The sequence below is a fragment of the Protobothrops mucrosquamatus genome, unplaced genomic scaffold (genome assembly GCF_001527695.2).
Source record: "Protobothrops mucrosquamatus isolate PMUCROS unplaced genomic scaffold, P.Mucros_1.0 scaffold1278, whole genome shotgun sequence".
Lineage (NCBI taxonomy): Eukaryota > Metazoa > Chordata > Lepidosauria > Squamata > Viperidae > Protobothrops > Protobothrops mucrosquamatus.
The window spans coordinates 32,344-46,114 of record NW_015387483.1 but is presented as its reverse complement, the minus strand read 5'-3'; the positions used below and the strand labels follow the sequence as shown (position 1 = coordinate 46,114).

The 13,771-nt window shown below is 36.5% G+C and overlaps 1 protein-coding gene across 1 annotated transcript in view; it reads left to right on the top strand.

Annotated features, from left to right (window-relative positions):
* Positions 1-249: 249 nt before the first annotated feature.
* The window catches only part of LRRC1 (leucine rich repeat containing 1), a 44,468-nt gene continuing 30,946 nt past the window's right edge, over positions 250-13,771 (top strand). The window contains 4 exon segments of the mRNA XM_015821218.1: positions 250-269; positions 2,374-2,491; positions 10,413-10,491; positions 12,760-12,849. Of these exon segments, the coding sequence (XP_015676704.1) occupies positions 2,458-2,491; positions 10,413-10,491; positions 12,760-12,849 (203 nt within the window). The 5' untranslated portion in view covers positions 250-269; positions 2,374-2,457.

The window sequence follows — 13,771 nt, the reverse complement described above, 5'->3', positions numbered from 1 at the left end:
CATTTTAAGAAAAGGTGATAAGTTACTAAAATTGCTTATGCTTGTGATAAAGGGGGAAGTCACTTCTTTATATATTTTCTTTTTTATTATATTTTTTCTATCTTTTTATTTTTTTTCTATTTTTTTCTTCTTTATGTCCCAGCTTATTTGAAATAAAATTTGGGGACCTATCCACCATTATGTTATCTTTATCTCTCTAAGAGAGACATTCATAGAGAGACAAGAATTCGTCTTTCACGCAGAGGCAACATGGGATCTGCTGCTGGCAGGTACTATAATTTTAATTGTAAACTCTTGATGAGCTTTAAGTTCGCAGATTGCTGGTTGCGCAGTAATGCTTTTCTTCATGCCTTTGGATAGTCTTAAAATCAGGCTATGAGAGTCATAATTTTGTAGAAATACTAACAGATATAATTATGCTTCTGTCTAAAAGTGTTCTTGAAGTTAGTGTGGTTTGTTTTTCATTAACAGAGAACTCAACTGGTCCCTGTTAGCACCCTATACAAAAAATTCTTTAAGACAAATGATGCATGAGAAAAATGACAAATAAAAGTCTATCGTCTGGTTCTGTGATTCTTACGCTCTGTGTTATGAGTACCCTATTCATTGTGGGGAGATGAGCTCACATTTGTATTATTAAAGCTACATGGTGCTCCTTGTGTGGGCTGTAATAATTGAACAATGTACCATATAATTTCAAGCCTATAGGTGGTGAAAGTAGGCCTGAATCACTTGTATAAAATCCAGAGATCAACTGTGCGATCTGTATCTTCATTTGTGAGATGATATTCTCCGTGTGCATGCACACACCCTACACACATAATACCTTATCTCAATGATAGTCTAAATATGAATGTCCTAAAATTGTATAAGTGATGTAGACATGCCAGTGAATGTCCTAAAATTGTACAAGTGATGTAGACATGCTGAATTGGCTGTGGGAAGGCTCTAAGAAAGGCAGGCTATAATACATTTACTTCTATGTCATTTTGCCGATTGTTTTTGGCAACCTGAGATAGCATAAGTGCCACTTATTTTACTTAATGTATTTATTGAGTTGTAAGGTAGTTCAATAAAAATATATATATTCTGGGCAGTATAAAGTATTAAAAAGAGATAAAGCCATTGGGTGATACAGAGAACCAAAATGGCTCCATCTAGGGTCAGAGCCCTTCAAAAACTCCAGCAGGCTGTGGGAGAAAATTTTAAGGACTTTTTAATTTCAGGCAAGAATGGGAGACAAGTGAGACTTCTGGGGGATGCCATTCCAAAGGAGAGGAATAGTAGTGGCAATATTTTTGGATCCCATTAGATCAGCGGTTCTCAACCTATGGGTCGCGACCCCATTTGGGGTTGATCGACCATTTCACGGGGGTCACCAAGCAAGGCTGTCCGCCATTTTTTCCCCTTTTCCGGCGGGTGCCTTACCTCCCTTGGGCTGGGCCAGCTGGTGGTCGGCCTGCTCCGTCTCTGCCACTTGCCAGCTATGCCTCGGCCAGTGCAGGGGGCGGAACCACGCATGCGCGGCGCTCCCGGGCAGGGAAAGTCCTCGACTTACGACCGGTTGGGTAGTCCTCAACTTACGACTGGTTTAGTCCTCGACTTACGACCGGTTTAGTCCTCGACTTACGACCGGTTGGGGGTCGCGGCATTAAAAAGGTTGAGAACCACTGCATTAGATGTCACTGTCTTAATGATGGGACCAAAGACTGCTGACTTATCAGATGAAGCAGAACGAGCCGATAGGGAGATAGATGGATAAATGGCATCTTGACAGGTATGGGCCTTGAAGCAGAGTACATTTTTACCCATATTTGGACTGCTACCTAACTAACGTCTCTTTCGTTTTATTTTCTCACTTTGCCGAGCATTATTTCAATGCCAAATACAGTATTACCAACATTACCTTCCCTTTTAAACACATGCTGTAAGAAATTCATTGCTTTATGGAGGTGGACTTTAGTTATACTGAAGCTCATCTGTGAGAACATACGCATACAGAGAGAGATGAAAATGAGTGATGATATGAATGCACATGTTGGCTAGGTCACATGGCAAAATTAAAATTGTTTTTTTCCCCTGGGGTCCATCAGATTTCACTGATATATGCGACTATACAAAAGGTCATGGGATAATGATACCAAAGTAGAATCTATAATATTGCCTCACATTGATCTTGGAATTGATTTGTTTCTTCTCAAGCTGAAATGGGGGCTGATTATGACAAATTCAAGTAACAGGATAATGCTAAATGTTCATCAGTGTTGGGCACTCTTCTTGTCCTTATTAAAACTTCCTTCTTCGCACGAAGCTCCAAAATTACCTATTTTTTGTGTGTGCATGTATTGAATGGAAAATTGTTTTCTTTTTCAGCCTTTTTTTCAACTTATAAAATTACGAAAACTTGGGCTTAGCGATAATGAAATCCAACGACTTCCGCCAGAGATAGCAAACTTCATGCAGCTGGTAGAACTTGATTTGTCTCGAAATGGTAAGCATGAATATATGCAAATCTGTATTAGGATTGTTTTACAGCATGGTTGAAAATGAGTCACCCTTAATTATTGCATTATAGAATTAGTTGGCAAATAGGTTAATGTATCTCTTCTTACTATTCATGACTGACTTGGAAAAACAAACTATTAATGCCCAAATGAAAAACAAACTAATGAAGGGCCTGGCTAACGTAATTAGGTCCCATGTTAGCTTGGCATGAAATTTTCCATGTACATCCTTTTTCTGTTGGAATAGCTATTAAGACTGGCCCAAGCCCTGCATTGTGACGGCCTTTTTTACGCTGGCTTAACTGTGGCATGCAGAGTTTGCCACCTATCCACATTATTTGAGCAACAGCAGTTACTTTGCAGGATTGGACAAGCTTTTTATGCAGTACGTTCATCAAATGCCTGGATTCACACTTTGCATAATGGGATTTTTTAAAAAAGTTTTTTCTTGGTGTATGGTATTAACAAGGCCGTTGGGGGGGGGTTGAAGGGGGGACGTAGTGTCTTGTTACAACTCAGGCACCTGTGAATTATTTACTAAACACTGATAAGCATGTCGTATAAACCCAGTCATTGTCTAGATTTTGCATCATTTTGCATATTATTGTATAAGAAAAGGAGAAAGCTTATTTTAATGGATTTTTAGGGGAATTCATAGTTTAAAAGTTTTTTTTTAATTAAAGCTTGATATGAGGTTAAGAACCAACAAATGGAAAAAAAAACATGGTGCTGAACATACCTTAATTCCAGAAGAGGTTAGCATTATTTTCATTGTCACGTTCCCTCAGAGCATCATGTCTAAGAATGTTGTGGATAGACTGTATAAACTGTATGTTTTTCATGAAATCGATGAGAAAAAAATCGACAGATAAATTTTGTTGGGATCATTTTAAAACATCCACAGTTGTTAAATATATTGCTGAGAATCATATAACCAAAAGCCTACCCAGGTTTTATTTAAACCAGACTTCCCCTTTATATAGTATTTCCACATTAAAGGCTGATATCTCGTATATTTGAGGGTGTTAGATTAAAAAACAATAATTTAAAGCAACAATGGAGGCAAGTATCCTTCTCCTGTTGTTTTTAATAACAATTGCAATCTACAAGCTAACGATTAGCATTTTATTTGATATTGGTGTCACAAGCATAAATCTACCTTTTGGAAATCGCTGAAGGGAAGAAACTGCTCTTTAAATTCTTTACTGTGACCCAGCATCTTTTTTGTCTTGACAAGTACCCATCTAATTTTACATGCCTGTTTTTATTTTTTTTCAATGTTCTCCTTTGTGCTTTGAGTTCAGAAGTATTCATTTATCACTGGGGCAGACAATCTGTGGTCCTAGATCACATGTGCCTCTTATTGTCATTTGTTTATTAGATTTCTTTCCCACCTTTTGTCCAGGAGCTCACAGAATTCTGCTCTCATGCAGAATTCTCTCTTTATTTGATCCCCACAGTAACAACCTCATGGGGCAGATGGGCTTGAGTGTAACTGGCTGGCTTAAAGTCACACAAGGAATTTCCCTGGCAGAAGACAAACTTAAACCTGCATTCTTCCTAGTCCGATTTCAGGACTGCAGCCACTACATCTAACTGTCTTTCTTGGCTTAATTTGAAAAAAAAAACCCTCTGAATAACTTTATTCATTCAGAAATTTGATAAACATTAGCCGTTCTCCTGCAGCCTGATGTAAAAGGAAGATAGAAGAGACAGTACAGTTAAAGGAAGAAGATTCTGAGAATTAGTTCTCCATCGTTTGCTCATTTCAGCCCTGCCCAGAAAGTAGCTGGGAACAATTAGAACCATGAGAAAAATGTCCATTTTTAAAAGAAGTTGTCTTTCTCTGGCTAAGCATGAACAGCCTTTACTATATTCATTATATATGGATAGCTATTGCATTTCCTTTCATGAATCATCATGAAATATGTAGCCTTGATCTTTATAACTTATCTTACACTTTCTCTAATTCCTTTTTTTTCCCAAGGGTCTAAATTTGGAAACTACCTGAACAAAATTCTGGGTTTATGATAGCTGGAAGTAGGTTTTGCTAGCTGTTGTAGATATAGTGATATGTTACAATGAAATCATCCAGTTGGTGATCCTACTGACATATTTTTTTTAAGTTTTGTAGATATTTTACTGAAGAGACTAAAGGAGCACATTTTAAGAATTGTTGAGTAATGTGCTTAGTATTGAGCATTTGCCCTTAGAAGCTGTGGGTGCTCCATCACTGGAGATTTTTAAGAAGGGATTGGACAACCATGGTATAGGGTTTCCTGCTTGAGCAGGGGGGTTTGACTAGAAGACCCCCAAGGTCCCTCCCAACTCTATTATTCTGCTATAACTGTTATTTTTTTTCTGCTGTAAGCCTTTTCTATTTTAGGCATTTTTAAATGTGGCCACAGTGTAATATTTTAATTTTCAGCTATATCATTATGAGCTTCTTTGTGTATTGCTTGCTGTCTTGTACTTATAATTGCACTAATAAGTTTCTCAACGAATTAGTTTCACAACTAAAATACAGTCAAGCTTCACAGATTTATTTTTTTAGTATAAATGTTGGAAATATCAAAGTACATGATATTTCTTAGGAACTTTCTTTACTTCCAAGTTATTTGTATATAATTAAAACTACTTCTTCATTTACAGGTATTACAGGTAGCATAATTAAGGGTGTGGTATTTAAACCAGGATATTTCTTAATATCAAAGAGAGTATGTATATGTAGATATAAATCTACATATACATACAAGCATATTCACTTTGAAAACAAAGTATTAATTAAATGTTCTGTGCGAAATACCATGAAGCATAGTACTTTTTAATAGCGGATATTAGTTACTAATAGATATTAGTAACTATTAGTTACTAATAGTTCTTCAAGCTTGTACCAGAAATAATTGTATATTCTACCCAGTTTGATTTCATACTTTGTGAATCTGTTACACATTTGCACTGCCAAATGCAGATTTTCTTTTAAAAAGTACTTGCAAACAAGTACTGCTCCCTTCTGAAACTAGTACTGTTTTCATCCTTAAAAGCTGACTATTTCACATGGTATAACAAGGAAAATCCTTCAAAATTAGAAATGTTAATTTGATCCAGATTAATTTTAACAAAAATATGGATTTGAGAAGTGAGAGAATCTCAGATAGAATCACATTGCTCTGAGTGTGAGACTGAAGAAAGCAGAAAAGATGTCAGAGTTTAGAACAACCATTACCTTTAGTTTTTAACATGACAATCTAAAGATGGAATGATGCCTATTGGAGTGTTTACCTAAAATATCCTGTGAGGTTAAAGGAGAAGTATTAGTTTGGATACCATAATGAATTGACAAGGGGTTCTCTAGCTCATTAGTCTTCTGGTTGTTCCCAATTAAGTTGCAGGGTGCTGACTTGACAATACCTGCAGAATTTTTCTTTTCATTTTCTTTACATTGTATTCCACTTCTTCCATGTCTGGAGGCTGAAAAGAGGAATCAAGCCTAAATCATCCATCCTGTGGTCTGGTTTAGATAATACTAGAAAACACAGGCCCTGTTGATTCATCTTTCCCTTCCTTCTACCCTTCTTACTTTTCTTTTCTCCATTCCTTCCTCACAGCTATACTCTTTCCTTCTCTGCCTCTCCCTTCCTCCCCTTCCTCAAATTCCTGTTGGTTTCCCCATTTACTTTGCTTGTGGGAAACTTGCAGGGAGAAAGTTAATGGGGAAGCCAGCAGGAAGTTGCAAATCTAAAGCCAGCAGGCAGATAAGTACTGCTGCCAGGTTGGAGGAGAGAGTAAAGGATTATGAGATTGGTTGGGAAACATTAAAGTTGAAGATCACACGACCACAGTAATAGCACAGCAGCAGCCAGTAACATGGAAGCAACCACAACATCCCCAAATTTCATTCTCTCAGGAATCACGGATCCTGGATTTTGGACACATTCTTTAAGTTAGTCCATTTGAAGTATCTTGCTTCAAAAATTGTTGCCCTATGGTGCACTGTTTTGCCCAATTAAAGGTCATGACACCAAAGCTTTTAGTAGTATTTAGTGGTATATAGATGTCAGACCTTGTTTTCATTGGGTTAACCAAGCAAAACATGTCACACTGCTTTTCTTTAAGTACAGATTAACACACAACTTAGTTCTAGTTTAGACATTATACCAAATCTAATCATAACAGCTTTGTGTGTTGTACAAATCAGATTTTACTTCGAATAATACAAGTCTGGAAAAAATCCAGAATCTCTATAGATTATTTAAATCTATAATGGTTAGAAATCTGGGAAGAGAATCAGATGTCCATATTAGGCTCCACCTAGTGGCATTTAAGTTAGGTTCATAAGTGTGGTTGTTGTTCTAAGGATGAACTGTTATATGTTTGACAATATAGAGATCCATCTGTACTTAAACTTGTCTCCATCTTCAAGGAAAACATATATATTCCTTGGAAAATGGAGATGTTTAGAGTGTTTGACTGTTTATATTTATGTTATATTATGTTATGTTACATTCCATTCCGTTATGTTGTTACATTACGATACGTTACGTTATGTTATGTTACAAACTAGGAGTAATTAAAGTTGATATATTAAAATAAATATATCTGAACATCTTAGAGCTGTCCTAATAAAGCTGTTGTGGTTAGAAGGATACTAAAATATTTCTTGCAGCCACTATGGCTTAGTTGTCCTTTTCTACATTCTAAACTAGTTTTGCATAATTTCATAAAAGACTGCTACTTCTTTTCAAGAAACACTATCTCTGTTGATAATAGCCTAGCATGGGGAATTTTTCTTCCCTTCTTTTTCCTGTTCCCATTCTCTGCTTTCATTGCTTAGGATGGTAAAGAATGCAATAATCCCTGGTGAGCCATTGTGCAATTTTATTTTACAAGTTATCTAAAGCTTTAAGTATAAATTTATATTGGGGTTAAATCTATTTGGGGAAAAAATTGCATCTGGGTACGGTGGGGTTTAGGTTTTGCTTATAGAAACTTTACAGGAAGTCGAGAAAGGGTGCTGGATAAGGCATATGTTCTTCCCTATCTTGGTTCAGATAACAGGTGTTTCCCTTACCAGGTTCAATTTTGTGGGATTTTAGTGAGACAGTGTGAAGTAGTAATGTCAGACTGTCCTCTTAGTAGGCTCCCATCCTGTACTGTAGGTAGGTTTTCAGCTGTGATTGCAATTCACAATTTAGCTGTGATTCTCCCAGAATTAAGTGTATTCTTCCTGGAGAGAAACATGTGTCCTTGTATTTATAATCCTACTTGCATGGCATTTTTCACATTAGCCATGCTAACTTTTCACTTGACAGAGTGCCTGTTTCCACCATCCTGCGTCATAGAGCTTATGCTTTATAGCCTTATGGTTTAGCTGTGCCAGGGTATCCACTGCCAAAGCATCTGGTCAGTCACATGTATAAATAAGAGCATTCTGTGGTGCGTAGGACAGAAAGGGTCCTGCACATTCAAGATAATGGAATCGATTAACTACCACCATTCTTTGACCTGGTTAGCTGGAGCACAGAATTTTATAAGCAGGTTGCACATCTATTTTGACCCATACTTAATAGGACTTTTCCCCTATTACTCTAGTTAACACCCCACCCCCCTAACTATTGGCTTTTGGAAGAGTTTGCCAAATCCTGATACATTTACTTCCCTTAAAATTATAGTTGTTAACTGAGAATAACGTGTTAAAAATTCTTGTTAGGACATGTTGACAGTGTTCAGAATCTATTTGTTCTCTGGGAGTGAAAATTGTAAATACAAATGAAAAGTTTTAAATTTATTTATTTTATTTCTTTATTAGATTTATATCAGAAAACCTAAAAGTGGCTTATAGTTTAATTGGTTTTTAAAAAAATAAAAATAAGCAATCAGGATGCAAATGATATAAAATGAAGCTATGCTATGGGGCATTTCTTTCTTTGTGATCACAATATAGACCCTGATTTCTTTGACGCAGTGCCAATAATAGGTTGAGTTACTATAGAGTTATCTAAAGATGATCAAATTAATACATATGAAATTCTTGGAATATTTTAGACCTATGTAAAAGCTGTTTTTTTTCTTAATACCACTTGTATGTGCTGACTGTGACTAGGTCCATACCAGGTGTAACAAGCCACTCATGATTTAAGATGCTGCACACACCACTCCGTTCATTCAATAAATCATGATTAAACAAACCTCAGGTTAATGTGACATGTGAATCAGGCCTATGACTAATGTAAAACAAATAAGCTATGTTCCTCTATGATTGATGTATGGAATTCTGACTACTCATATATTAAACCTGATACAGTTAGTCTTTGGCTTACAACTGGTAATTGTTCGAAGTTATGATTATGATTAATCCAAATCATAACTTCGATCTATACAACTCAGATTCATAGTTCTGACAATTGGACCCCTTCCATGATCACCTGAACATAGTTTGGACACTCAGCAACACAGCCACATTTACAGCTGTTTGCAGTGTCCCACAGTCATGTGACCATGTTTTAAAATGGTTTTGCAAAAACTGGCACTTTGGGGTTTTGGCAGAACTATTCCATAGCAAACCATTGGTTCACTTAATGACCCTGGGGGCTGCTTAATGACCACAGAGGTAGCTTAACGACACCACGAAGATCACATGACCGACCTGTTTTGTGACCACTATGAAATACGAATGTAACGGGCAACATTATGGTTGTATGTCAACCTGTACTGCTGAATCCTAAACAGAATAGTATGCTTTCTTTTTTTGTTAAAGCTTGATTTCCATTTATCAAGTCTATTCCATCTCTTTCTTCTAGATGCTATTGTGTAAAAATCATGATTAATTTGTCATTATTAAAACAAATTTATTATTACAATTAAAGAACAGCGTATTCAAGAAGATAAAACCAGAAAGGTAAAATTAATGAAATAGAATTAATACAAGACTGGCAATTTAATCCTGTTTGCCCTAGTTGTTGCTGTGCTTTCACTGCAGTCTCACAGAATTTGGCTACTCTGTGGGTGAAAGTAAGGTTGGAGTCCACAATAAGATGGTTCATATAATGTTCTTCTCTCCTTTCTGGAGATGTTGCAGCAGGGATAGTATGTAATTTTGGTCCAGATTTCTATACAGTTGCAGTGAAACAATAAATGTTAAGATATTTTCTATTTCCTCAGACTCACATGGGTGGGTTCTGTTCAGTGGCCCCCAACCTTTTGGGCACCAGGGACCAGTTTCGTGGAGAGAGGTTTTTCCGGAGACCGGAGGAGACGTGGTTTCGTGTGTTGCCTGCATCCCGCAGATGTGGCTTCACTGTTTGAGTGGCCTGGTTTCTGGCATGCTGCGGACCAATGCCAGTCCACGGATTAGGGGTTGGGGACCTCTGTGTTAGTGACCTTTTGATGAATCTGCCCTGCAGATGTAAGCCTATTACTGGCTTCAAAAAAGTCCTTATTCAGCCTGGGAAAAGTTAATACCTGTAGGTAGTTTGTAGTTTGACAAATGCTTTTTGGTATTAGCATTCTGCTCTTATAGGAAATACCTTAATTTGGTATTTAGTATCATTCAGCTATTTTGAGGGACTGCCTTTTTTCCCTGGTCAAAAGCAAAAGAGAGAAGTAGGTCTATGGCAAGCCCGGAGCATCTCAATCACTAATTCATTGCTAACCCAACGGTGATAAGTAATCATGTTTCAGAATCAGTGGAACCAGGCCATTAGGAAAGAGAGTTGTCTTCAACCGATATATGGTATAATTACTAACAACCTTGCTATTACTTCTACTTTGGACATGCTGGTCTTGAGCTTAAGCATTGCAATAGGGACTCTCTTTGGATCCGCAAGTATGGACCTTAAACATTTGATTTTCTGATTGCAGGAGATAATATTAGTCAGATAATTAATATCTGATTTTTCTCTCCTACAGATATTCCTGAAATCCCTGAAAGCATCTCATTTTGCAAATCATTACAGGTAGCAGACTTCAGTGGAAATCCTCTTACTAGGTAATCTTCATAATTTATAGAACTATGAATCCTTTCCAAACTTTTTAAAAATGTAAAATTGTCTTTTTCGGTTTTATATATCTTCTTCAAATAATAGATTTGATTCCACTAAAGAAAAATTGGTTTTTATAGTTAAATGAAATTGCCATTGCCCCAGGAAGAATGTAATGGCATTCAGACTTGTTAAAAAATTGTGATGGTACTAAACTCACCAACAAAAGGAAAACATTAATTGATGAATTAATATAACCTCAACATTGACAAGTATAGGGGAAAGCTTCACGCTACATAGACCTGAGGACATCTAAGATTTAGAAACAGATACCTGCAATCTGCAGTAGCTGGCTGGAACTAATGATATAGAATCCATAAAAATTCTTAGGCAGCTTCAGATGTTGTAGGGATGTCTCAGGATTATTATTTAATAATTTATTAGCACATGTATATAATGGTAGTTCTGAGGGATACTTTTGAGCGAAAGATAGTAAGACATCTCAGTGTTCAATTATTGGTTTGACCATGCAGTTTCCAGAAAATAAAAAAAAACCCAACCCCATATGAAATGTTACTTTTGCTGCTGAGAATGGATTTGAGGGATGTCTACTTGCTATTTGTCCTGGAGAACGAACTACAGAAAGAAAATTGGCTGGCAGATGCTACTGATTCTCTGGTGATTCAGTGTGGTGTGGTGCTTCATTGCCTCCCACTCATTAAAAGTTCTCCTCTGATTGAGACAAATGGTGTAGCTCAGACAAGTTAGAATATTTCCTGTTCAATCCATCTTACCAACAGCTAATTGCTTCCTATTAAGTATCAAGAACAGGAGTGATAAATTAGCTCCATGGAGACAATATCTCATGTGGTAAGAAAGCAGTTGCAATTCATTGTTTCATAAGAAGTTATAGCCAATGCAGACAACCTGTGGCCACCAATCCATTCTTTTTTTTCACGGTCCCTGAACCCCTCTCTGATCACACTGTCACTTTCAGGGTATACTTACCAAAAGACCATTTCCAATTGTAGTGGAGCACTCACTAAAATAGTTATGTGCCTTTGAAAATAGGTTTGGCGCACTTAAACCAAAGTTCTGTCCCTGAGAACTTTAATAAAAATGTTTTTAATGGCTGAGGTGGCTCAGTGCATTTTGCATAATTGCCCAATCTATTTGGCTTACTTTTCTCTCTGCCACCTTTAATTGCAAGCCCTGGTCATCAAATAGTTGTCCATCCTTGTTCTGAAAGCTGGTATTTAATATGCAGGAGTCCCAGCTTTAAAATGAGCTCTTACATAGGGCGGTCAGTGTCATCACATGAAAGACCAATAAATGTTTAATGTTTGACTTTGGCTAGTCTGTTGGGATTCATTGGCATAGCTCTGCTGTATTTCAGTGAAGTAGTGATTTACTTTAAAAAAATAATTTGTTCTTTGTAGTTCCTTACCAACCTTTATTACATGGGTGTAGGAGAGAATATCTGTCAGGCACAAAGCACCAGAAATGAGACCAGGAATTGATCAGAGTAATATGTTTAATGGCTACTTGTCTATTGACAGGAATCTCACTAGATTGATGCAAGCACTGCAGAAATTACTAGATAAATACAGCAAGGCTATATATAGGGCAGATCACCTTTCAGCCACTTCCTCCCCATCAGCAATTCAAGGCTAGCTAGCCTTTTCATTCCTCCCCCCAAATAAGCTCCAGATTCCATCAGTATCCTTGCTTATATTGTTTTGGAAAAACAGTTATAAGAAGAGAGTCAGTTTGGTCTGGTCTAAGCTGACCCCAGGTTCTAGTCTCTCCTTAGGCATGCAAGCCACCTGGGTGGGCCAACTCATGTCACAGGGTTGTTATTGTGAGGGAAAGAGGAGGAGGAAGGAACATTATGTATGTTTAATGCCTTGAGTTATTTATAAAAATAATAAAGGCAGGATGAAAGGGAAGGGAAGGGAGACCACGTTGGAAACAATAGCTTTCTAAAGACCCAGTTAATTCTAAATCATATATCCACATGTATTTGTGACAAACTAAGCATGTTTTATCATATTATTAATACAGAGTAGAGTTTTAAGGCTTGCTGTGGATACATGGTTTTAATTCTATTCATGTCTCCAGGAGTGCTTGCTTTCTGCTTTGTAAACTTCCTTCTAAAACCAAATATACTATTTCCAATAAATAAACTTGAAACATTAATAATGCCAGGCGTATGTCCAGAGAACTGAATTTACCCTTTGTCATTTTCAAAGATAAGTTTTACTTTTTCTCTATAGGTTGCCCGAAAGCTTTCCTGAACTACAGAATTTAACATGTCTCTCTGCAAATGATATCTCTCTTCAAGCATTACCTGAAAATATTGGAAAGTAAGCTTTTTTTTTTACTTACAGAATGTTTGAAACCTAAAATGTGTCACAAATGGACTTTAGATATAAATTTAGATCCTTGTGAATATTTCAGATAATGGTCCCCTCCAGACCAAGGGCATTGTTAATATCCTGGATTATTTACACCTGGAGTAGTTGGTCTACTAAAAATATCATGAGGAATCAACTTACGAATGGCATCAAGCACTATTTCAGTATAAAATCCTTTTCCTTTTGCCTGTGGTTTTAAATATATTCTGTTTTATATAATGAAAGACTACTGCCATTTAATAAAAATATGTAACATATAAGCATAAAGAATAAAAATATGTAACATATAAGCATAAAGAATAAAAAAAATGGGAAATGTCAAAATGATATGATGCAGATAATAGATGTCTTGCATGAAAATATAAATTTACAATTCTTCTGCATATAATTTACATGTTGGTCTCTTTTCTGTGTTCATGATGCTTGGTAGAAATAGCTGTGTCACCGATTTTTCCTTGCTGTTTCAGCTGTTTCCTTTTGAATTTTTTAAATTGTACCCTAAATAGCATTCAGAATGGACACTTTGCAAAGTATGTTAGTATACGCAAATCACTTTTCCTTATAACATTAAAACAGTCACATATGTGACTGCTTCAGAGGCTGTCAACATGCAGGTGCAGGCACAATTCAATTTCAATTTCAATTTATTTGATTTATATACCGCCCTTCTCTCTTGCGGGACTCAGGGCGGTGAACAGGCACATTAATAAAACAGCGATACCATAATATTTAAAAATATTAAAAACTAATTAAATTATTTGTCCTGTCCTAAAACCCACTATAATAATATAAAATTATACCCAATTTAAAATTTTAGAATTTCGGATTTATGCCAGACCGGCCTCTTGGAACAGATAGGTCTTTAGGGCTC